At 37.4% G+C, this 26,011-nt stretch overlaps 3 protein-coding genes across 4 annotated transcripts in view; all 3 read left to right on the plus strand.

Annotated features, from left to right (window-relative positions):
* Nucleotides 1–12,284, plus strand: part of ptpra (protein tyrosine phosphatase receptor type A) — a 35,918-nt gene extending 23,634 nt beyond the window's left edge. For both annotated transcript variants that reach the window (XM_077529929.1, XM_077529928.1), the window contains 18 exons: nt 3,169–3,268; nt 3,421–3,494; nt 3,861–3,997; nt 4,355–4,445; nt 4,540–4,616; nt 4,718–4,754; nt 4,832–4,929; nt 5,207–5,326; nt 5,407–5,573; nt 5,656–5,791; nt 5,957–6,106; nt 6,797–6,890; nt 6,977–7,053; nt 7,142–7,276; nt 7,388–7,513; nt 8,583–8,734; nt 9,451–9,586; nt 10,356–12,284. In XM_077529929.1, coding sequence (XP_077386055.1) covers nt 3,169–3,268; nt 3,421–3,494; nt 3,861–3,997; nt 4,355–4,445; nt 4,540–4,616; nt 4,718–4,754; nt 4,832–4,929; nt 5,207–5,326; nt 5,407–5,573; nt 5,656–5,791; nt 5,957–6,106; nt 6,797–6,890; nt 6,977–7,053; nt 7,142–7,276; nt 7,388–7,513; nt 8,583–8,734; nt 9,451–9,586; nt 10,356–10,430 — 1,982 coding nt within the window. In that variant the 3' untranslated portion in view covers nt 10,431–12,284. The remainder of the gene's footprint in view (nt 1–3,168; nt 3,269–3,420; nt 3,495–3,860; nt 3,998–4,354; nt 4,446–4,539; nt 4,617–4,717; nt 4,755–4,831; nt 4,930–5,206; nt 5,327–5,406; nt 5,574–5,655; nt 5,792–5,956; nt 6,107–6,796; nt 6,891–6,976; nt 7,054–7,141; nt 7,277–7,387; nt 7,514–8,582; nt 8,735–9,450; nt 9,587–10,355) is intronic.
* A 3,201-nt stretch (nt 12,285–15,485) lies between these two features.
* Nucleotides 15,486–17,433, plus strand: gnrh2 (gonadotropin-releasing hormone 2). The gene is made up of 4 exons (XM_077529298.1): nt 15,486–15,597; nt 16,619–16,769; nt 16,866–16,949; nt 17,085–17,433. Exons 2-4 carry the CDS (start codon nt 16,635–16,637, stop codon nt 17,121–17,123), a joined length of 258 nt encoding a protein of 85 aa, XP_077385424.1. The 5' UTR covers nt 15,486–15,597; nt 16,619–16,634; the 3' UTR covers nt 17,124–17,433.
* Nucleotides 17,434–18,445: 1,012 nt separating this feature from the next.
* zmat1 (zinc finger matrin-type 1) lies at nt 18,446–25,970 on the plus strand. Its single transcript, XM_077530405.1, has 7 exons — nt 18,446–18,589; nt 22,429–22,535; nt 22,618–22,701; nt 23,002–23,137; nt 23,258–23,488; nt 23,625–23,715; nt 24,868–25,970. Exons 1-7 carry the CDS (start codon nt 18,451–18,453, stop codon nt 25,787–25,789), a joined length of 1,710 nt encoding a protein of 569 aa, XP_077386531.1. The 5' UTR covers nt 18,446–18,450; the 3' UTR covers nt 25,790–25,970.
* The last annotated feature ends 41 nt before the right edge of the window (nt 25,971–26,011 follow it).

Below are 26,011 nucleotides of genomic sequence, written 5' to 3' on the forward strand. Positions count from 1 at the left end.
GAGTTTATATGCTGTCCACTGTGTGCACTGACTAGTTAATTGAATACTCTCTATTGTCAGTAAAATGAGAGTGTGAGTGGTTGTTTGTCTAAATGTACCTAGCGGTTGGCTAGCGACCAATCCAGCCATGCCAGGTGTATCCCAGCTCTCGTCTTAAGTGAGCTGAGATGCTCATCAATGACCCTAAACCGGACAATAAAATTGATTGATGGAATGGACTGCTATTTATATAGTGCTTTTTTAGCTATAGTGCTCAAAGCTCTTTACATAGCCTCACATTCACCGATTCACACAGCAGTGGTCGGCTGCTGCCACGCAGGGCGCTGCCAGGTCCACTGGGACCAAATCAGGGTACAAATACACTTTGACAAGGTCACCAGGATGAGGATCGAACCCACAACTTTACGGATGGGAGACGACCACTCTCTACCACTGAGCCACATCGCCCCTGTCCTTCTGTCCTTCAAAAGTCGCACCGGAACATATGCATCAACAGATTCTATATCCTTCGCCGAGAATATCCCTCAGATCAGACTTCCATGAAGAAGCAAGATAATACTCTGTGTTCTCATGTGACCTAAGAAGAGGAAGTGACTCATTTTTCTCCAGTGGAAAAGCACTTCACCGTGATGTGGGCTTTGCCCTCATAACGTGATATTCATGGATGAGTAGAACATATTGCCAATCTCATATTCTCTGTCATTGTTCCAAGGGATTCAGACATCATGTGTGTCAGCATGTGCCTTTCTATCATATTGTTCCTCATTTTTGTCAACTAAAGGGCCTTTGCTGTCCGGCTTACCATCTCATTTTATCTTCAGACACAGTTGGCGTGTCTGTAAGTGAAGGGAGCGTGTTTCTCACCTTTGCCCAGAATAATACATGTGGTTACTCGGACAAAAATAAAATTGCTGCCGAGTCTTCTCTAAATATCTTGCTGCCCATTTGACAGGTCATAACTGTGACATGATTTTCCGAGTGTCTTTGTAGAGGCTGTCAAAGAAGCAGCAAAAGAAAATCCAAGCAAGCTTTTTGGTCAAGAGTCGAACGTTAATATTTTAGATCTTCTGCTTTTAGACATTGTAGCAGTTCTGGAAATATCTTGCCGTGACAGACCTCCATTTAACCAATCATCCAAAAGAATCTAAGCACGATCCATCTAAGCTACCTCGGCTGTTGTTGAAAAGATTGTTGTTTCCTCACACGAGAATTGCTAAAATTTGTGGCTTTCAATATATGGTTTGTCAACTTTGTGTTAACTTTAGGTTCATAGGTGATTCATAACTTGTCCATTGTCACCCTCTGGCTTGTCTGAGAGCCTTTTGTGGAATAGTTGCAGTCTATTAAATGCCTGAAGGCTGTGTCACGTCCACATGATGCTCGCAACCTGCTGTGCTCTTATTTTCCTCAGTGTGCACATTGTCGGAGGGGGAACGCTGAAAAGAGCTGGGAATTGTGCATGGAAATGTTACATAGCTGGTGCCTGGGTCAAATGGTCCATTCTCTGACATGCATCGAGCCCGAAGAGCTTTCTTGAATATTGAGTTGACTATTCTGTCCGTGCATTGTCAGCACTACCATACATTTGTCTAGAGAATTCTCTTCTTTTGTTGTGGCTTAATGTGTCTTACAGAGCGGCTGGTGCGCCAACAGCAGCCAGTGTTTTCTTTTATACAAACTCCTGTTGTTGGTCAGGCAAAACTCATGTCCTTTGTGTTAACTGTGGCAATGAAAAGGTCGTACAGAACATTAAAATGAGAGTGAGGTAATTTGTCCGTGTAATGGAAATGTATACATATTCGTAGCAATCGTGAGTTAAAGACAAAATGTAACTTGGTCTACAAAATAAATTGCTTTGTTAATGCTGAGTACACACGAGTCACGAACATAATTATTGATGTGTTTTCACTCGACAATTCTATACAGAGGAAAATGATTCTCATACCTCTGACATGCAGAGGTCATTTAACATTTATGCGCTGAATAATTCATGCAAAATTCACAGCAAACGTCCTAAATGTTTTATTACTTCAGACAGTCATCCTCTGTTTGCCATCACTTTGCTTGTGACTTGTCACAGAGGCATGGAGTTGAACCTTTGTTAAAGTGCAATTTATCCCCTCTAAGAGACACCACTGTTGCACTTGAGTTTATTTTGTTTTTTTTTCCTTCAGAAAGCTAATTAAATATTAACACAGATAACCATTACAGATAGGAACAATCGAGAAATCACTGTTTGGTCTCTCTTGTTTCTTTTATCGGCACTCTTAAGCTAAGTGACACGTAATAATGTAGAGGAAAAAAATTTAGCAAAAAATGAGTAAAAGCAATCATTTGCAATCATTGTAGCTCAAATTGTAAGTTGAATGTACAAAGTACATTTTTAAATAAAACACTAGAAAAAAACGTAATCTCCTATTCTGTATATTTATTTCAAAGCCAGCCAGCAGCTGGTTGTCTGAACATTGTCCAGTGTTTGAATTTTTTTTTACTTTTGGTGGTTGCAACTGGAAGACAATGTAAATGTACGGTAACAAAAATAAGGTAAAATAAATCGAACTACGGTACTTCCTTCTTCACGGAACAAATATTGCATATTGCTGGTGTCGGTCCAAAACCTCATAAGTCACAGTTTGGCAAATTGCATATTTTTTCAAAAATCTATAGTTTTGGTCAGCCCACGTGTGCAGGTTTCATTTTTACGATTTTTGGAGGTACATGTTTGTCCCGATGCCAGCAATATGCATTTGAATATAGGTTAAAATAATAATTGCTTGTTGCTGTTTTTTATAACATAATGGTAATGTGATGCTCACCCATTGACCTCTACAAGGTCCTTTGCTGTGTGTCATTAGTCAGACTGATTTAATTTTCCTTTGGCAAACTTAGGTTTCACGTTTCTCGATTTAGGTAAATTACATCACGTTATTATTTTTATTTTTTTTATTTTTTTATTTTTTTTGCCTTACAAAGTATTTTATCAGGTATAAAACTGCACAGTTTGGAATTCAATCAAATCTAATTTTGCTCTCGTTTAACATTTACCACAGTACAGCATGTACTGTCCTACAACGTCTTCTAATTGTCTTAAGTATTAGTTGGCACTCTAGCTATATTTTAGCTATATTAGCTAACTTAAATCCTTTCCTCTTTTTGTCCCTCACTAAGACAACAACCCGTCTGATGACATGCCAATCATAGCAGTGATGGTGGCCCTGTCTTCCTTGTTGGTCATTATCTTTATCATCATCATCCTCTACATGCTCAGGTTGGTGAAATGCAAAACGAATTACCAGTCTGAGACCTCTGGTGACAGTGTGAAATTGCCATGGCAATTGCTAATGGTCATCATCCTATGCAACCAAATTTTGACAATTTGTGAGTGCCTTCATTTTGTGTTGTTTTTTTTGTTGTGGACAGGTTTAAAAAATACAAGCAGGCAGGAAGCCATTCCAACTCCTTCAGATTGACCAATGGAAGATCAGATGATACAGGTAACGGGTGTCCGTCTGCATAATGTTGACGATGTAACTACACACATGCCGAGTATTCTTTTGTTATGGTTTTATGCCAGATAATAAGCATGCTGGCTTGATCCAGCTTGTTATCCTGTATTGCTTGTGGTAACATTTGATTGATTTGGCTCCCTGAACTGATAACATTTCGACTGATGTCAGAAGGCTTTTGTTCTCTGCCAACACTGAACCAGTGTTGAGTCACACCGCCCTCTGGTGGTGCTAATAAGAAATAGTACAAACTAAAAGTTTGTGTATCCCCATCTAAAGAAACCGTTCTGTTCTCTCCCCGTCTCCTATGTCTCTCCCCGCCTGTCATTTGTCCTCTTCTCACCGTTGGTGCAGAACTCCAGAGTGTGCCGCTATTGGCCCGTTCACCCAGCACAAACAGGAAGTACCCACCCCTTCCTGTCGACAAGCTTGAGGAAGAAATGAATCGTCGCATGGCTGATGACAACAAGCTGTTCAGGGAGGAGTTTAATGTATGGCAAAATAACGTTCATCAGTTTGAGCATTAAACATCTTGTCTAAGTAGTGCATTTAATTGAATAGGTTGAAAAGGACTTGAAATTACGCGATGTTCCACCTTTCAGTGGAATTAAGTTTTGTAAAGGAACACCTCTTGATTAACTTGTCAAACAATGTAAAAAATTGTCATCTATCATAGAGTACATCCATATTAAAATAGTCCTTCTATTATACAGCAAAATATGCATTAGACTAAAATAGTATATACTACAATGTGTCAAAGTAAGTTAAAGACTGAAAATACAGTAAATATTAATCTTGCTGATCTTCTGTTATTTTATTATCTATATTACACATTTTTCCGTGTCCAGGCTCTGCCAGTCTGCCCCATTCAAGCAACGTGTGATGCAGCGTCCAAGGAAGAGAATAAAGAAAAGAACAGATATGTCAACATCCTGCCATGTAAGCAAACCACAGAACTCGGCAACACTGTCCCTTTCACATAACTGGTAAATGTTGTAATAAGTGTTTGAAACCTTTTCTCTTTTCTTCTTAGATGATCACTCCAGGGTGTATCTGTCATCTCTGGAAGGAGTACCAGACTCTGACTTCATCAATGCCTCCTTTATAAATGTTTGTCCAACAATAATATTCATTTCATATAACAAATAAGGTTTGTTATGCTTTAACTTTAACTGTTGATGTCTCTATCATTCCTGTTTCCTTCTGTGCAGGGTTACCAGGAGAAGAATAAGTTTATTGCAGCTCAAGGTAAACATATCACTGAAACAAACTTTATAGTAGCATGTGGTAATTTAACTCTTTGCTCATTTCTTCGTTACTCTCAGGACCAAAGGAGGAAACCGTAAATGATTATTGGCGGATGATCTGGGAGCAGAACACAGCCACCATTGTGATGGTGACCAATTTAAAGGAGAGGAAAGAGGTAGTAGCTGGGCAATTTAAAGTTTTTCCGCAAGTCCCAAGTGTAATAGTTACTTTTTCGTGAAAACATGCTGTATACTGTGTGCAGTCAGTTATTTACAATATAGCCCACAGCAGGGGGGGGGGGGGGTTCGGGTGGCACTTTTTTTTCCAAAAATAAAAAGTCTCCACTAATTTAAGTTATTTCCTTGTGAACATTAATTTACTTTGTTTTCTTCAAGGACCCCTGATTCGTGTATATGCTGCCTTTGCATTTAAAGTTTATCTCTGTGTTTCAGTGTAAGTGTGCCCAGTACTGGCCGGACCAGGGCTGTTGGACGTATGGGAACATCCGCGTTTCTGTGGAAGACACAATGGTTCTCGTAGATTACACCATCCGCAAGTTTTGCATCCAACAGGTTAGGGTTGGGAATTCTTAAATAAGCATCTGATGTTGGTGGAAGTCGTACTGATTGGAAGTGGTTTGAATGTGTATCAGGTTGGGGATATATCTGGAAAAAAGCCTCAAAGGCTTGTCACTCAGTTCCACTTTACCAGCTGGCCGGATTTTGGTGTTCCCTTCACCCCCATTGGTATGCTGAAGTTTCTCAAGAAAGTCAAAACATACAATCCTCAATATGCTGGACCCATTGTGGTTCACTGTAGGTAAGTAATTGTCTCAAAGAGGCATCTTTGTTTGTTTCCATGCTGTAGAACTTACAAGAGGTTGTTATGACTTCCATTGTAGTGCTGGAGTTGGAAGAACAGGTACATTCATTGTGATAGATGCCATGTTGGACATGATGAACACCGAGAGGAAGGTGGATGTGTTCGGCTTCGTCACCAGGATTAGAGCCCAGCGATGTCAGATGGTCCAGACGGATGTAAGTCACACTCAGGACCAACACAATTTAAACAAACTTTAGAAGTGAAATCCACATAACTCTTTTATTTGTGTCTTCCATATGTGCACAGTTGCAGTGTAGGGGTTCCGTGAAAATGGATAACTCTAGTGTATTTTTAACTTCACTTTCTTTCAACTCTCACAGATGCAGTACGTGTTCATCTTCCAAGCATTGTTAGAGCATTATTTGTACGGAGACACTGAGCTGGAGGTGACCTCTCTGGAGTCCCACCTGGCTAAACTGTACGCACCTTCACCTGGAGCTGGCTGCAGTGGTTTGGAGGCTGAATTCAAGGTTGGTTTATGTGTTTGTTTTCATCAGAAGACTACAACAGTGCTTCTCATCCTTTTTTCAGTGATGTAGCCCCTGTGAAATATTTTTTTTCAGCCAAGTATCCCTAAACCAGCACAAAGCATTTCTGATTGAAAAAAAATAATTAAAACCAAGTGCTGTAACATCATTGTCTACTTTATTAAACTTTGGAACTCTATTTGTATTTGTGTGGTCGCTTGAACTAATTGGAAATAAAAGGATATAATTAAAAATAAATAAATAATTATAATTAAGATTTGTGCACATACAGATTATTATCAACATAAAATGTCATCATTTGGGATCATAGTAAAGCTTTGTTCTCAAAAAGAAAAAATTAACTGAATTTTAAATAAAGTTTTCAAGTGATTGACAGGCGATTCTATGTGGCATATGACAAGTTGGGTCAAACCATTTCTGGTATGAGGAAATGCTGGGTTTTTGGGACACTGAAATTCAATTGCCTACGGCAAATATATTATATTTATATTTATAAATATATTTTAAAATCTCATGTACCCCCTGGAATACCTTCACGTACCCCCAGGGGTACTTGTTCCACCCATTGAGAACCACTGGACTACAACATCTCTCTCTTGAGCTAGCTAACTTAATTCAAATCAAATGTGTTTTCAAAGGATCTTTCATAGCTTAACATCTTACGACTTTTAGAAACTGACATCCATCAAGATACAGAATGACAAGATGAGGACAGGCAATCTGCCTGCCAACATGAAGAAGAACAGAGTACTACAGATCATTCCATGTGAGTGAAGCTTTCCATACCTTGTTATTGCTGCAATGGGGATTTATGAGCACTTAACACAAAATTGTGTGTTCTTCTTTTCATAGACGAGTTCAACAGAGTGATCATTCCAGTCAAACGAGGAGAGGAGAACACTGACTATGTCAATGCGTCTTTCATTGATGTGAGTGCAAAAGCTGATTCATCCTCGCAGCTATCTTTTTCCATTTTTCTTCCATTAAACTGCTCCCTCCATCGCTCGCCCTTTGCAGGGTTATCGTCAGAAAGACTCGTACATGGCGAGTCAAGGCCCCCTGCAGCACACCATTGAGGACTTCTGGAGGATGATCTGGGAATGGAGAAGCTGCTCAATAGTCATGCTCACTGAGCTGGAGGAGAGAGGGCAGGTGTGTGGAACTGATTCATGATTGCTGGTCTGTCTATCAAACGTAATGATAATGAAATCTGCCCGAAGGTCATTTTGATAACATAAATGATCTTACTATTTGCTCCTATAGGAGAAGTGTGCTCAGTATTGGCCCAGTGATGGAGTCGTGGTCTATGGGGACATCTCCATTGAACTTAAAAGGGAGGAAGAGAATGAGAGCTATACAGTGCGTGACCTCCTGGTCACCAACAACAGGGTAAATAAAAATGACTTGGTGAACTAACAGATGTTTCCCACACTTAACTGTACACCTGTGTATCCTAACCTTTATTAAGGGAAGGTGTACATTTTACATCACAGAAAAACACCAAACAAAAATGTCCCAAAATGTCTATACAGTATACTGAAATAAGTTGTGTCACTTTAATCACAAATGTACTCAGAGTGAAATCGTGTCCTGTTTAGTTGAATACAAAGCTATTTTGTTGCATGAATGGCAACAGGGTAGTACACAGGTTAATTGTACCTATTGCCATCTAGTGGTGGACCATTTAACTTGTTCTGCCTGTCACTGCGTCGCTGACATAGATGAACAAGATACTTTTTTTTTTTTCCTTATTTCAAACATGTATAAAATAAATAAAAACATACTGTTGTTAATATAAGTACACTTGTGAAGGCAAAAATAAGGCAAGCCAAACATACTAACAGAAACATTATTTGTTGTAAATAATAGTGTAGACACATTTGATGGTCTCTCAAGGCACACTAAGTGGTTCAAGCTATTCACAAAAAGTTAGGGATATTCATATTTGGATTAAATTTCAGGATGAACCTAAAATGCAATATAACCTCAATAAAACCTTTACATTTAGATTAATTTGACCTTCTCTAAATGTTGAATGCACATTTCCCCACATCGTCTCTGTACATTTTTGCGCAATTTGTTCGCAACAAGAAGCTAAATGGAAAAATGTCCATGAATCAATCAGTACATTTCCTCATTCAATTATAATTTGTGATTAAACAGTACTCTTGAATTGATCAACCGTACCTCATTGCAAGGTTAAAACACCATATTATCAGAGGGAAGTGGCCTCTGATCAAGTTTGTGCTAATACTCCTGCATTGAGTAGTTGGTCACATGCATTCAAGACTTAAGTGAAAAGGTAAGGCTTTAACTGCATTTTTGTTCATCCTGAAATTTCACCAGAAATCCCAAATATCCCCATTTTTGTTGTTGTTAGTAATTTACCAACTGTAGCAGTGATACTCCATTATGTTCTATAAATCTCATCTATCTCACTTTCTCTCCATCTGTCCAGGAGAACAAAGCTCGAGCAGTGCGTCAGTTTCATTTCCATGGATGGCCAGAAGTGGGAATCCCCACTGACGGTAAAGGCATGATCAATATAATCGCTGCAGTGCAGAAACAGCAACAGCAGTCCGGCAACCATCCTATCACAGTTCACTGCAGGTAAGATATACACTGAACACTTGTGCTGTGCACAAAGGGGTGGCAAGTCAGAAATTCCTTCGAGTGGATGTGGCAGATTAAAACTCAAATCATAATTTGTGGACTCGGATCAAATGGTGTGATGTCATCAGAACTCGCTTTTTGTTTTGACAATGCTTTGAATCTTTTCAAGGCACCCCCTGCAAGTCTTCTCGGGTGTTGCCGTTTTGATTCCCGGCTGTTAGTTCAAAGACCAAAAGCACAACAGTTGTCCAGCTGCGCAAAACATTTTGAAATGCTACACATTCGTTTTGAAAAAGAAAGCCACATTCAAGACAAGCAGCCATTGGCATATATAATATATAGATCCTTCACTCAAGAGTGGCTGCCATGTTGAACAGGAAGACCCGTGATGGTCAATATTTTTGTTTTTGTGGCAAAATGATCTCGGCAGTATGTATGATAATTGTTTCCCGCACTGGCTGAAGGATCCAGACAGTCATGGTGCCAGAAATCCCTCCCATTTTACAACTAAAGTCCACTGTGACTTTGTAGTGGTCTCCTTTGATACAAAAAAAACAGCATATAGTGAAAAACCCTGAGAGACACTTGCACTGTAGTGTGCAGTACACGGCACGCTTCCACCGGGAAATACTTTGCACTGAAATGGCCTTCTTGCATACTTTCATTGTATGTGTTATTTATGAACATGTTTCTATATCCCCTTATGTGTGCAGTGCTGGTGCGGGCCGGACAGGGACATTCTGTGCATTGAGTACGGTCCTGGAGAGGGTGAAGGCAGAAGGCATTCTGGATGTTTTCCAAACAGTCAAGAGCCTCAGATTGCAGAGACCCCACATGGTGCAGACACTGGTGAGTAGAATTCATATTGCTTTATTTGATTTTAGTGTTTTAGTCAAACACCATTTATTTATTTATTTGTTTATTTATTTATTTGCAAAGTATAGTTTACAGCCACATTTTATTATTATTATTATTATTATTATTATTATCATTATTATTATTATTCATTCATTCAATCTCTGGTGTAATAACCTTATTTATTGATTGATTGAATTATTTTTTATTTTATTATCTGTTCTCATTGCTGCTGGACATGTAAATTTCCCAGAGGGAGCCATCCCAAAGGGATCAATAAAGTCAAGTCTAAGTCTAAGTCTTTTTATGCTTTACTTTTCCATCTCTGTCTTTTCACTGTACTTTTATTGTACCATTTTTTTTTTTTATCAAATAAGTACATCAGATCTCTGGATGCATTTTGATATCATGTATGTTTGTGTATATTTAACTTGCTATTATGTTGGTGATGAGTCAGAAAAAAAAAGTAACCTCATAGTGTCAATTCGATAGACTTGAGACAAGTGAGTAACGTAAGTTCACATTTTTCAGGCCAAAGTAATAAACATTCCTTTGCTGCCATCTTGTGACATCTTAGTGTCAAGGAACTATGTTGAAGTGAGGAGTTCCATTTATACAAAAGTAATGCTTTGCTCCCATTTTGTGGCATTGGTCGTGTCAATTACTGATTGATGATAATTGACTAATTATTTAAAACAGAAACAGAGTTACCTAATGTCTTTGAATGTGATATTGATATGATGTTTTCCACCCCACTTTTCAGGAGCAGTACGAGTTCTGCTACAAAGTTGTCCAGGAGTATATCGATGCCTTTTCTGACTATGCCAATTTCAAATAGAGACCCACCATGGACGGATGGCTACACATCCTACCAACACCACGTGCATGCACCAGACCACACACACGAATATGACCGTGCAGAAAGCTGCGTACTTCCAGCTGCAGGATTGTTTTCCTTTTCTAAGTGACACACACCACATTTGGATCGGTGGATGGGACAAACCGCCTGCAGGAAAAGGGAACCGATATTTCAGTCTGGATGAGAGGGCAGTGCAGGTGGACAGAGAGAAAGGAGATGCCTTCTTGAGTATTTTGTAACATTACTCTTGTTGATACAGCCCCTGATTTGCTCACATACACATATTTACTACTGTGTTGCATCGTTTAACTTTTACTTTTGGACCCAGTTTTGAGTTTGGCTGCATTTTTGGGTGGCACCTGTAAAGTATTTTATTGCTATATATTATATGTATATTAAAAAAAAATCTATATAAATATAAAACTAATGCTTTGGAGGTTTATGTAAGATAGTTTTTTTGTTTTTTTTTTACTTGTTAAGGACTGAAAAAATTTAACTGCTTATGGCTTTATTAGAGCCACACTGTTGTATTTTGATAAATGACACAGGCAGATCAATTTGTTGTTATACAATTAGTTGTTACTATCAATTTCACACCACTTTGCGATTCGGAACTACCTATCGTCAAATACACATCGGCAGCAGCCTGGTGCAGTTTTTGGAGTATTTTGTTTGCGGTTAAAATACGTTCTGGTGGAGAGGTCACAGAGTTTTTTTGTTTTGTTTTGTTTTGTTTTGTTTTGTTTTGTTTTTTGTTTTTTGTTTTGTTTTGTTTTTTGTTTTGTTTTTTGTTTTGTTTTTTGTTTTGTTTTTATGTGCAGACAGCCAAAGGTTATCTGTCACTTGGTTCTGCAGATAAGGGTCCAATCATATTTTAAGGCACTTGGAAAAATAATCCTTAATGATCTGTGCTGAACTGGACTATAGCAATTTGAATATATGAGTATAATTTGATTTTATTTTGTTTTTCTGACCCATTGACTACCATATATGGACAAACGTATTTGTACTACTCCACCAACTTTTGTGGGAACAGAACCCCGATCTAAACTCCTCAACACATGCAGAGAATAGTATTGGCATTGTGAGCCAGCCCTTTGAAAATTATTGACCTCTTGACTTCAAACAAATTCTTCGATCCACCCCAAAGTCTTTCCGGGAGAGTGTAAACCGTGTTTGCCTTTAAAAGGGAGCTCAACTTTTTTGTTTTTTTCTTAAATTTTTCAACATCTGCAGTTGTTATGGTCAGCTGTCCTAATACTTTTGTCCATATAAATAGTGTCGGGTAAAAACAGTGCACACAGCAGTATTTCCTCAAAAATTGTGTTGAGCCTTTCTTGCTTTTCCTTTGAGCCTTTTTTTTTCTATATATATCAGCTAGAAATCACAACGCTTGTCGCTATTTGAAAGAATGTCCATTCATTCCCACCTTGAAAACTGATGTTGAAGAATGTCGCTTTTTATTCAAATGCTGTTTTTTTTTAACAAAAATGGGTGTTTGTTTCTGTTTTTTTTTACTTTGTGTGCCATGCTGTTTTCACATTTCTTTTTGTTTGAATTGCTGTTCTCTGAGAAACGCTCAGACTTGAACTCCCACTACCAACACAGTTGAGGCCATCCCCTCTTGATGATTGTAATGAAAAATGAATGATGTCAATTAAGCGGGGGTGCTTCAAGTCAAGCATGATCTGTGCCGGAGCAAACCCAGGAAATGAAGCTCATCCTCACACACTGGAGAAAAAAAAAAGAGAGATAGAGAGAGAGAATCTCCATACCTTGTCTTGCAAGCCAATTTGGATCAGCACCTTCCACATTACAATTAATGGCTTTTTCACTCCTTTTTTTTTTTTTTTTTTTTTTTTTTTTTTCTTTTTTTTTCTTTTTTTGAAGAGCTCAGAATTGTTCATTCGGTAGTCTTACCGATTCAACGTCTTGTCATCATTGCTTTTTCACTCCTATGACTCGGCTAAAATATTCCTCAGAGCTTATCGAGCGATCGAAATGTTTTAATGATGACCTATCTAAAAACAGACCCACACTTAAAGATAATTTTCATGATGTAACACCTTGTACAATGCAACATTTTTCGTGTTGTGCCGGGAGTAGTTGTGGATGTTGATTGTCTCATGCACTATTTGCACCAGAAGAGAAAAAAAAACTAAATAAAGACCCACATGTGATTAAAAATGTGGGAATTGTAATTCCTGTTGAAGTCTGTAAGCCTTCTATTCATCTTCTGTAGGGATTTGAAGTAGCAAATGTATGACCAGCCACTGAAATTAATGTTTGTGCATTGTAATATTCCCACCCCCAAAGCATCACAAGTGCCCACACAACCTGAATTGGACAAGTATTTGCTTGCTTATTGCCTGTTAGTTTATGCTTCAATGTCACTATGTTTGAATCATGACACTGTGCCAACTTGTGAAAAACACAATTTTGCTTTAAAACAAAAAACAAAAAAAAGTGCCTCATATTATTTAAAAAAAAAAATGTTCCCAGTGGTAAGATCGAAATGGTGTGTTTTCTATTAACGTAAGCAAAATTGGGAGGATGCTCTGAGAACGATGGAACCAAAGCAGAATCAATCAGAATCAACTATTCTTTTAATGCTCCATCAGTTTTCATAGTAGCGAAAAACTGTTATAGGTGGAAACGTGCTTGCCGTATGCCGGGAAATTACCCAACATTTGCAAATGATGTAGTCTGCCCATGCACAGTGGCTGCAACAACACCAAGGGAAACCATTTCATGGGTACAAAGATGTAGTGTAAGACCTTCCTCGTCTTTCCTCTGAAATGTCGTCTTAATGTCTCCAACTGCACTCACTCATCCCTTTTCCTCGCTGACATTTATCTTGGACCGTCTTCCTGGTCGTCCAGGATGAATTATTGCCCTACTTTGTACATAATGTAAGGTTATTTATATTTCATTCCTGTCTACTGCCTTGCTTATTTTATTCCCCCACCCCATCACCGTCTTGCTTTTTTTTTTTTTTTTTTAATAAAGCTGTATATTGAATTGTAACGGGACCATTTTGAAATGTATTGGCTGTTTTGTTTGCAATTTTTAATTGGTATAATTGTCTTAAAATAATCCAACTTTTTATTTGCCTATGTTGGTTTCTAGTGTTTTTGTTATTCAACATTTGAATATATGTGTATATAATTATATATATGATCAAATTATATATAATTATATAATGCCAGATGGCCTTTCTAAGCAAGATACTGTTCAAAACTAATAAAGTGCTTGAGATTTTTTCTTCTCAGTCTCTGTCTGATGCTTATTTGAAGTCAAGACAACTGATGCTCATTAAAATGCTCACAATGCAGCGAAGACCGATGGCATCGATGTACGTCATTGCCAGTCATTCGTGTCTCTTTAGATCAGGGGTGTCAAACTCATGTTAGCTCAGGGGCCGCATGGAGGAAAATATATTACCAAGTGGGCCGCATCGGTAAAATAACGGTATATAACTTAAAAACGATTGCCGTCAATTATACACAGATTTTCGCTATTTGTGGGCCAGCCCTATATTACGGAGCTCAACTGTAATCATATTGTTCCAAAAAAAATAATACAAATGCAAAAGGAATGTAGCAACACTGAGTTCTGGACGTGTTAAATCACCTGTTTTGTATATATATTGTTCCCAGAATGCATTGCATGGCGCAGTTAATGACGTTAGGACGCTAATCCTTGTCATATCTATTTGTGTTACCAATAATTGAATTTGTGTCTTATTTAACGTTTGTCGGTCTATGATTAAAAAATAATACTAATAATAATAATTAAGTTGTGTGTAAAATAATGACATCCAGGACTATTCCCCCATACAAGTTGCATTGTTCATCTGAGGAGTGCTTGTGAAATTAAACATTTTATGCATTTTGATTGTAGCTGACTGATTGTGGCCCAACACTCGCAGCCCCCTCTCTCTCTCTGCGCTACCTGAAATGCTTTGGACAACTGAGATAGACTACACGCTCGCACACATCGACGGGAACGCGCTGGACCGCAAGCACTGGGACTCGGCCTGGGCGCGGTCCACACGTCGCAAACAGGAACCGGAAACAGCGCTGATGTGTAAAACGTGGAAGTCCCGCCTCCTCCGTGGAACATACCATTAGTTTACCTTTTATTTTCCTAAAAAGGCCCAGCAAAAATAATTGTATTTTTTGTAAATACAGGAATGGCTAGTGTTCTAAATTTTCAATATTTATCCTAATATTATTGTATTATTTTTACTTTAAAATCTTTTGACACTTGTAATTTCTTGCCAAAAGAAATTAATTAACCAATACAAATGTACTTTATTTGGCCCAATTGTGAATAATTAGACAAGCTTTTATATTAAAGTGTCTTTGTGAAATTGTACATCAAAGGAGGCAGTCATATTGTGATTTATTCCATATGAGTTTATTCTAGTTAGTAGCACAACTTCCAAGGAAAGCATATGATAAAACCTTATTCAATTTCATACTAAGCTACAGTATGACAAGTATCGCCAGTGGCGTGGGTGACCTTTGACTACCTGGCATCATCTCCACATTGACAAATTTGTACAGGAAATATAATTGAAAAGGGAAATTGTCTATGGCCTGGCTCGGGGTCTACCATGTTTGTTCCTCTGCAATCATCCTTCCTGTATTGACTTGCAGAAGTGAGGTTCCAAGATGAGTCATCAAGATCAATTCCAAAAAAGAGGGATTTCTTGTGAATATGCGCTAAAATCTTTAGGTTGACAGTTGGATATTAATTAAACAGTCATATCTGTTTGGAATTATTGTGATTTAGACAAGATAAAGGCTATTCAAAAATGTCAAATGAAAGTGTGATGCATCGTAAACGTCCGCCCCGTGGGTGTCACTGCTGTTTGCAGCTGATAATGGGAATTATCCAGGTCCTATACAACTTGTGACCCCAAATGTTAATTTCTCCCCTTGGGAGGGAAGGAGCAATGTGGTCAGATAAGGGCGGGACAAACGCCGAACACTAATGGAGAGCTGAACTACATATATAGGACTTGAATACCATCTGTTCCGAAAACGCTGTGAAATAATTGGCAACTAAAAGAAAGAAGAGTCTCAAGCTTCTGGAAGAACCTTAAAACAAGATCAAGTCAGATCAACTTTAGACTAAGGTAAGCCCCCCCCCCCCCCCCCCCCCCCCCCCCCCACTATTTTATTGATCTACTCATTTTATTTTGCGAATTTAATATCCCAGGCATAGAAGCAAGCAAATCGGTAGCCTAATACCATAATTGCCTATGTCATTTTCAAACATTTTCAGAAAGAAAAACTACAATTTCAAGAAGCAAAGTGAGTCCAATTGTCTCGATTTCAATCTTTGTGGATTACTACGACATGGCTGACCGAAGATGTACAAAAACACAAAGAAAAAAACTTTTTAGGGTTACTTAGGGTTTTGTTTTTTTGACTGTAAATTAAAAAGGACTTGGGCAATTATGTTTTTATAGGTCTAAGGAAATAATAAAATATTTTTGAACTGTAAATATTTTGAAACAAGAACACCCTCAGAAAAAAAGGGTGTAAATGCTGCGAGAAATTGTTGACCAAAAAAAAAAAAAAAAAAGCATCAAAGCACCATCGCGGACATTGAGGTAAATCGCAAAAAGTATGTGCAATTCCATGACTTTCTGTTGTAATTATTGTATTTCTGATCCTGGGTTTGGCCTTATAGAAGAGAAAATTCAATATATCAGAGAAATAATTGATTGATAAAATAGTTGTTTCAATAAAGCGTCACATTTTGTTTTCAAAAGAGGAAAATTAACCAACTCACGGCTCTAATGAAGACAATCACGATTAAAAAAAAGAAAAGAAAAATGTATAGTATAATAATTTTCTTTCAAAAGGATAATATTTTCCACGATTGTCATTCCGTTTCTTCACCATTATGTTAGGATAACTCGAGTTCTTCTGTCTTATAATGAGGTGTGTGACATGCAACTGGACTTATGTTTAATTAAGTTCCCAAATATTGCTCCTTGCCCTCCAAAGGGCTCCTTTACATCAAATATTAGTGTCAGTCTTAACAACATTGTTGAAGCAAATCTCAAATATATGAATTGATACTTAAACACATTTATCACGAAATAAATGGAATGGCAGACATGACTCATGCCCATCTCTGCTTTGTAGGTAAATAAGAACTATCATGAGTTTATCTCGGCTGGCTTTACTGCTTGGACTGCTTCTGTGTATCGAAGCTCAGCTGTCCAGCGGCCAACATTGGTCGCATGGTTGGTATCCTGGAGGCAAGAGAGACCTGGACTCTTTTGGCACATCAGAGGTCAGGTGCAGTGCTAGTGTGTAGCGACTTTATTTTTGTGAGTGTGATGTGTGATTTACCTATTCTGTATCTATTACCCTAACATCTACTTTTCAGATTTCAGAGGAGATCAAACTATGTGAGGGCGGGGAATGCAGTTACCTGAGACCACAGAGGAGGAGCATTCAAAAGGCCATTCTTGTAAGTAGAAACAGCCTCTTCCCTGGATGATATGCAAAAGATTTCATTTGAAGGAATTGAAAAATGCATTAGAGCATCCGTGCTTTTAATTATTAGTGTAGTGTGCTGTAACTCACCAAATGGCTCTCTTTACAGTTGGATATCTTAACCAGAGAGCTCCAGAAGAAAAAGTAACAGCATATATCGATCCGATTCTCCTCTTCGTTATATTCATTTTGACTTCATTTCATGCAATGTGGGCTGTTGGCTTCAACAGAAAGATTTGTGGCAATTGGTCAGATGATGTGTGTTCAAAAGATGCCTTAATAAAGAGTTTATTTTGATATTATTTTTTCTCTTCAATCTGTATCTGCTACTACATCACCAAAGGAGATTGGTTAATTTCCCCTTAATCAATGTACTGTTGCATGAACACATGTGAACCCTTTGGAATTACATATTTCTCCATTAATTGGTCGTAAAATGTGATATAATCCTAAGTCACAGCAATAAACAAATAGTCTGTTACCACAAACTATTACCACATAAACAATTCCAATATTTATTGAACACAACATACAACATCTTGGGATTTATTAACTGGTTAAGCCTTTGGCAGCAATAACCTCAACCTGTTATGATCTTGATCTCTGTTTCGTTTATCTTAGTTTCTTATCTTGTGATTTCGTTTTGGTGCCGCCTGTTTGTGCCTCACTTGTTACATCATTATATCCGTCTGCCCCCTTGTAGGAACTATTCAGTGTTTGTATTTAGTAACTAACTGTTATTTATTCTTACTCTGTTCATTGGCTGCATGTCATCTGTGGTTGTACAGTAACACACCCCTTTCATTTGTTTGCTATACCCTGTTTTTGTTTGTTTGTTTGTTTGTTTGTTTTTTACGTTGCTTATTTAGTATTTGTGTTCCTGCCAAACCGTACCTTTGTTTGTTTGTTTGTTTGCTTGTAATAAACGTTTTTGAGATTCCCTTATTTCACTTGGTTCCATTTTTTGTCTGAACACGAAAACATCCCAAATGTAACAGATTAATCCAGCAAACAAAGACGTCACCCAGCGGGACACACAAGGCGTCGGCCCGCATGTTGCTCTATTCATCAACCTGCCACTAAAGAATTACGTTTTGCCACTAACATTAAACTTTGACTTGGCAGCAAACTATCATCCTAAAAATGGCCCCTGGGCTGCAAGTTTGAGACTCCTGCTCTACGAAAGCTATTTTGACACTACTATTATTATTATTATTATTATTATTATTATTATTATTATTATTAGTAGTAGTAGTAGTAGTAGTAGTAGTAGTAGTAATATTAATATTATTAGTCGTAGTATAGTGTTTTGTTTTTTTAAACACATTTTTACTATGAGGAATACGATTATTTATTTATTTATTTATTTATTTATTTTTAAACGACGAATACGAATGCTTCAGTGATGCATGCAGGCATGCAGTTTACAGCTCTTTAAACTCAGTAGTACGCCTGCGCGTCAGGTGGGGCTAAAAATGGATCTACTGAACGTCAGTGCTCCGCGGTCTGTGAAGTCTGACGCTCAAAATAACATTGATAGTGCCCCTTTAACGACTTCTACCACAGAACCTGACAAAGTAATAAACATTAAAACTGATAGTACCCAGATTGGAGGTGAGTCTTGCCTAAAACGGGGCAATTCAGTCGTGTGTCATGACCGGACGAACGACGTTAGCTTTCTTGCTAACTGGCTAGCAGCTTCGCATTCAGTTTGATAGCTCCTTAGCTACAAGTACGTCATTGTTTTGAACCAGTCGAAGCAATGACATCTTAAATCACCCTGTCAAAACAACTATGTTAGTCTTACGCCGAGAATGGCATTAAAGAACAAAAAAAAAAAGTTGTATTCACGGTTTGTTCGTGGTGTTAAAATATTTGCTAACTGTGACAGACAGCAGGCCCGCCCATTACTCAGCTGTTGGACCAGTTAGCAATTCCATAGGCCGGGGGTACGAAATAAATACCAAATTTGTGGGCTGTAGGATTGAAATGATGTCTTGAACTGTTGGCTCACAGATTAAAATCAATTGATTGGATGTAAGACATTCTCCTAAAATGAGTTCCAATTAAATCATTGCATTATATAAGGTGAGACATTAATTTGTGTGCCTGTCTCAGGCACTTTGGAATAGTTATCTCACTTTAACTTATCTTTAAACTTAACTGTGACAGTTCGTGATAAGTACTCCATCAGGCATGTCTCGGCAAACATCCAATTGCAACATTTAATTCAGAACATTATTTTTACTTGACATTTTTTAATAATGCATAAAATATATATTCACTGTGTGACAGAGTTTCCAACTTAAGTGTTGATAGCCGTGGATGAGTCATTCTTATTTACAACACAGAGTTAAACTAAATAACTTTAAAAAAGCACTTCTATAGACATCCTATGTTGACATTCTAATTGCCAGTTAAGAGTAATAGTGTATTACAAATTAGTGGCATGCGTGTCCTTTATTCTTTATGTACTATATTTACCCCAGGGCTATAATAGTGATTCAATTTTTGTCACTCTTTGTTGACATTTCCCTATTGTTTTGACCCACCTTTATAGATCAAACAAAATGTACTTGTTTAAAAATAGCCTCTGGAAACCTATGTATAGAATATTACATAGGAACTTGGTATACATCTGTTCCATGCCAATGAATCAGAATACAAAATAGTCATACCCTCAGTAATGAAATTTTTAATATTTTGTAATCACCGTGTGAACTACTTCATTGCACTTTGTTTGGCACTGTCCTAAACCGAGGACTCCCTGTAAGATTTTACCAACTCTCTGTGACCCACCGGATAGGAAGCACTGGACTACAATCATAAACAAAATCTATGCGTTGCAAAAAAACAAAAACAAGTAAATTCATGAAGTTGTATTTTGCTGATTTTAAGTTTAGACTAAGCTCACATCTCATTGGTCTTGGAAAAACAGTGATAAGCTTTTGATAGAATTAAAAAATTTCTTGACAAGCAAGACAGTGTTCATGTGAGCTGCAAGAAAATATTTAACAAAAACAAAACAAAGCTTTAGTCATAAAAAAAAATCCTGTACGATTTTCACAGCAACAAATCTGCAAGAAACAGGTTGACGTTGAATTTACATCCAACAAAAATTTAAAAAAAGTTTTTAAAAAAAAGTTTCATTATGATTTTTTTTGTATTTGTGTTGTATGTGCTGTTTTGTGTTCATTATATTCTGCAGTTAGTTGTATGTTTATTTTTTGTATTTGCTTTTATCCCCTGTCCTCATCGTTTTACTCTGCAGCCATATCAGCATTACAAAAGACAAACTTCGCTCAATTACCTACCTAGATCAATAAAGGTTAGATAAATACAAATAAAATAATATGTTAAAAAGTCAGTGGCCCCCTTTTCATGCATTTCAGATAAAAAAAAATATTGAGTTAATGTGATTTGTTCTCATGTTAGAGTATGATCTAATTCCGACATGTTGAACTCCATGTCTGGGGAAGTGCTTGAGATGGGAATTATTAAACAGAGGTTATGGAAAATCATACGTTTCATAAACCAATGGAAATGAAGTTAACACCCCAATTGTTGCACTGGTCACCAATAGCAGATAGTATTCCAGTTTTCTCTCCATCATGTGTCTGTTAGGCATCTTCAAAGAGTGTGTGGTTTTACTTTTAATTTTGTCATATAATGGTCAACTTCTTTATATTTGCCAATTCAATGAGTGCGATAGACTAGATTAGTGGTTCTTAAAATCTTACACTAAGTATCACCTAAAACAAATGCATCTATTTTCGTAACTGCTTATTCAGAATCCCAAAACAATTAATTCCTTTCATATATATATATATATATATATATATATATATATATATATATATATATATATATATATATATATATATATATATTTTGCAGTGTATATATTGAACAGTCCAAGTACGACCATCATGACCAACATTAACATATCGTAGTGCTGTAGGCCTAAGTGTTCATTTGAATCAAGGTAAAGCTCCTAAAAAGTTAATGTAATACAGTGTTCCCTCGCTATAACGCGGTTCATTTTTCGCGGCCTCACTGTTTCACTGATCTTTTTAATTGCAATTTTGCATGCATTCTTTTTTTTTTTTTTTTTATAGTAATGTACCAATTTAATTATAAAAAAAAAAAAAAAGATTGAGAATGTTTAAATGAGAGAAATCTGAAAAAAAAGTAAATGTGTCAATGAGAAAAGTGTATGAACTGCGTGGTGAGGTATTTTAGAGCCTTAAAACATTTATAATAAATGTAAAACATAATGCTAACTACTTCGCGGATTTCATTTATAAGCAGGTATTTTTTGGAACCTAAACCCAGCGGAAAACGAGGGAACACTTTATACCACTACACTATTCCACTCTTAAGTTGTAACATTATGCACAGTTCACTACTAAACTACATTAAGAAAACATAGTACCTATTAGATTAAAAATTGAACCAATTTAAATATTTGAATACAATTGATTTGAACCAAAGTCAATATTTGAAAACAACCAGGTCTAAATGATGAAATGCAACTATATTGTACTACAAAGTTGCATTCAAATAAGCTGAATTTAACTACAAATATTCTGTTAAAAGCATGTTCAAGTCACTATTTTTATTTTTTATTTTTTGTTCAAGTCACTTTAACATGATGCACAGTTTGAACATTTAATTCAGTGATTCTTTCACGTACCACTAGAGGGAGCCCACATACAACTAATACACACGTTGAGAAGATTAGAGGAACTTTTGTAGTTTGTGTTTTGACTTTTACTGTTGGAATCAATTGGAACACGACACTATGTCATTTGTTTTAGTTTGAATCTAGTGGAATGGAGTTGCTTGCTATTTATATGCGTGAGTAACTGACACTGTACGATCACTTGACTTGTCATTAGGAATGTTCGATACCACTTTTTTTCAGACCGATACCGATACTCAGACCCTCACTACTCACCGATACCAATACCAAGTGCCGAAAGCAGTAGTACATTTTGATAAGTAAAAAAAAAAAAAAAAATCACTAAAAGATATTTTTAAACAAAAATAATCAGTCTTCTGCAGAGTTTGTTGTAAAGTTGGTTGTCAATTTTGAAGTATTTCCAAACCGGTGAAGTTTTGGTGAAAAACGCAGACATGCTCCGATGCTCGTGGGTTCATTATTGTCGAAAACAGGAAGTGGTCCTCATGATTTGCCATGGTGTTAAACTGCTGCAGGGTAGCGCCAGCTACAGGCAAGGAGGACTCACTCAATGACGCCCCCCCCCCCCAATCCCCCCCACCCCGTCCCCCCTCCCCCCTCCAGCATTGGTCGCTTGTACTCGTCGGGGTCACGAATACTCGAGTACTTGAAAAAAGGCTGGTATCGGCCCGATACCCGGTATCGGTACTCACCCACCCCTACTTGTCATTGAAGCTTTTTTTTTTCTTTTTCTTTTTTTGCCATTCAGGAAATGTGAGTGATGAGGAACTCCTGAAAGGTCTCCTCACTGATCAACGCTGTCATGTTTGTGATGCTGTGCTGTTCTTTGAAGCTCAGCGCCTGTCGCATTATGAGGTCTGGGATATTTCAAATGTGACACACATTAAATCGTAGGCTCTGAGACCTCATTATAACAACTCTTGCCTCTCATTTACAGGGGAAAAAACATGCACAGAAGTTGAAACTGTACCTGCATAGCAAGAGGGATGAAATGAGGCATAAAGCATCTCCTGGCCTACCGGTTAGCACTTGCTTTACTTTTCAGACTGGTGTTATTCTCCATCCTGGAGAACTGCTTGAATTTTATTGCCCATATAATATTTGTATTATAATGATATGACAGAAAGGGGACATAGACCTACATGTGACTAATTGTGTATGTAAATATAAATATGTGTATATATATATGTACAGTATGTATAAACCCCACCCCACAACAATAGAAGCCATGTAGCCATAATTCAAAGGATGATTGATTGAAGCTGATGTCTTTGTAATTTTGCACCAGAAAGCGCTAATTGTCCTGTCCCTCATTTTGCAGCACCGCATGCCGACCGACAAGAATCGTTTCTGTGAGCTGTGTAGCATGGTTTTTACTTCTCCTGTGGTAGCAAAGTCACATTATGAAGGCAAAGTCCACATGAAGAATCTCAGAAAACAAAATCTTCAAAAACCAGGTAATGAAAGGAAATGCATTAGTGAATCATTTACACTAATGCATTACCAATAATGCACTGTTATATTTTGAAAAGGTCAAATGCCATTTACGTTGAATTGATTTCTCTTGGACTTAACAGCGAATAACACGGAGGTCAGTACTATTGAGGACAACATATCAGGATCAGGGGACGGTACAGACCCGACACCAAATCCAAATGCAGCAAGTTCAGACTCCAACAAGTACTGTATCTTGTGTGCGGCCTCTTTCAATAATCCCCAAATGGCGCTACAACACTACAATGGCCGCAAACACCAAAAGAAGAAAGCCAGACAGGAGATGTTGAAAGAGCTTGAAGATGTTCAAGAAGGTAACACTGGCTTTCTGCAAAGCAAGATATACATGCACACTGCAGGAATCTAAAAATACATTTGAATATATTTTATAATGGTATCAGAATTAGACAAGAAGTTGCAAGAAATGTCCACCTCATTTGTTTTCTGCAGAAAAGCCCCTGACGTGCGTCATATGTAATTTGCGATTGAACTCCGTTGAGATGTACCAAGCCCATATGCAGGGGAACAAGCACTATACTAGGTAAGCTAGCTACACAAGTCATCATACATACCACATGTAGTATTGCCTTGTATATTTCTTATATACCTTTGTAAATGTAATAACAATAAACAAACACAATTACTGGACACTTTAGTGGGGACACCAGCACTGTTTACCGCACGTTAAATAGTGAGGGGTACTTAACGGTTGTTCTGAAAAAAATACCAGCATGTTTTTAAAAGGGAGCGCAAAATTAGTTCCAGTACGATTTGATCAGTGATTCAAAGTAAAGCAAAATATTGAAAGTATTTTTTTTTTTTTTCTAACAACCCATTATTCTTTTTCCTTCATGTTCTGTAAAGGAATTATTATTATTATTATTATTTATTTATTTATTTATTTATTTATTTATTTACCAATGCATTTCAATGTAGGGATTTTGAGCCTGACTCATTTTTTTTTTTTAAGAGATACTTAACTTATTTAGCCAATTATAGCAATAAAAAGTTAATATTTTGTCTATAATTAATTTGATACTTTCATTATTTTCACAAGTGCTCAGGTAACCAATCACAGCTCAGCTTGTGAATGTCACATGACCAAACCTAGAAAGCAGGTGAGCTGTGATTGGTTTCCTGAGAACTTGTGATGTCATTTTCAGTCGACAGCAAGTTGCAAAATGTGTTTTCAAAGGTACTAATTGTACACAAAAAATAATGAAAATATCACATTTATCAGAGGCAAAATATTGTTCATGTCAAATTATCGGGGTCATTTTTTTTCCAATTTTAAATTATGCAAGTAACTGATTAGAAAAAGATCAGGATGAGTGTGTGCAGTGTATCAAAAAATGTTGAAGACATCCTCATTACATTAAATGTCGAAAGAATTAACACTTAACAGGTGCTCTTTAAATTTGGCGGGCAAAAAATGTTGATAAAAAGCCGTCTTAATTAAGCAATTAATTGTGATTAATCAAAATTCTAAGATGTGATTAATCTGATTAAAAAATTAATTGTTTGACAACTCTAACAAAATATTTATTTATTACATTGCAGGTGTAACAAATGTCATGTAGTGCATATGTATAGAAAAAATCTAACTCATTACATTTCCACATTCATCATGTAATTTATAAAGAATAAAATCTAGAAACCATAATTTCAGTTTGTTTGTTTGTTTGTTTCCCAGGGAAAGGAAGATCTTCAAACTGTACAAATCCCGACAGAAATCCTATAACACGTTTGCCGATGAACTTGCACATTACATCGAAGTCCAGAAAGCTCGTGGACTCGCACCCAAGATTGGCACGATTGTTTCCAAGGATGAAGTGCAGAAGGAAGACGACGATCAAGTAGAAGAAGGGGCAGTTTTAGAAAAAGGGCCCATGACACAACAAAATGAGATCATGGCCAACTTTTCTCCCACGTATGGTCCTCATCCACACCATCGTGCCCCTCACTTCAGTGTTGAAGGTTTCCAACCTCCATATATGGGCCCTCCCTGGCCGTCCAGGAGTTGGGACTGCAATGGTGCTCCATCTTTCACACACTTAAGGCCTTCACGGGAATCAGTTGCTCGACCTCTGAAGAGACGTAGAAAGTTCTCAAGCTCCTCCTCATACTCTACATCGTCATCTTCCTCCTCCTCCTCCTCCTCCTCCTCCTCCTCCTCGTATTCCTCTTTCACGAGCAGTGGATCAAGTGACAGTGATGAGGATGAACGCAGGCAAAGAGAGAGGTGGAGGACCAAAAGGTCCAGGAGGGAAAGAGGCAGACGAGCAAGCGCAGACAAGGCAAGGCGCAGGCAAAAAAAGAGAGAAAGAGATGATTATAGAGAATCAACGGAAGAGAAAAGAAAAAAACGTAAATACCACAGCAAGCAGAGACGGCAAGAAAAGAAACAAGTGGAGGAAGAAAAGGCGAAAAACTGCGTAGCACCAACAGACATGATGGAAATTAGAGAAGAGTCAGAAGCAAATGTACAGCAGAGTGACAGACAGGAAGATCACACCAATGTGAAATCTAGAAGAGAGAAGAAGAAAACAAAAGAAATGACGGACAATAGGACAGAGGAGGAGAAGTTGTGGGATGATTCCATTCTTGGCTGTTAAACTAGAAAGTGCATTTAAAATATATAGTTATAGCGACTTAATGTAAATTTAAGAGCAAAAAAAACAACAACATTATTTCCTGTTAATACCGTACGCTAGCTGGCTAGCCATTGTTGAGCTCCAATTAACTTATTTTCAGGCTGTTTGAAAGCGCTATATAAATAAACTTGAGTTGAGTTGAGTTGAGTTGAGTTATTACGAGACCTTTGAAGTTCTTTATAA

Source organism: Festucalex cinctus, chromosome 8 (assembly GCF_051991245.1).
Source record: "Festucalex cinctus isolate MCC-2025b chromosome 8, RoL_Fcin_1.0, whole genome shotgun sequence".
NCBI classification, from domain to species: Eukaryota; Metazoa; Chordata; class Actinopteri; order Syngnathiformes; family Syngnathidae; genus Festucalex; species Festucalex cinctus.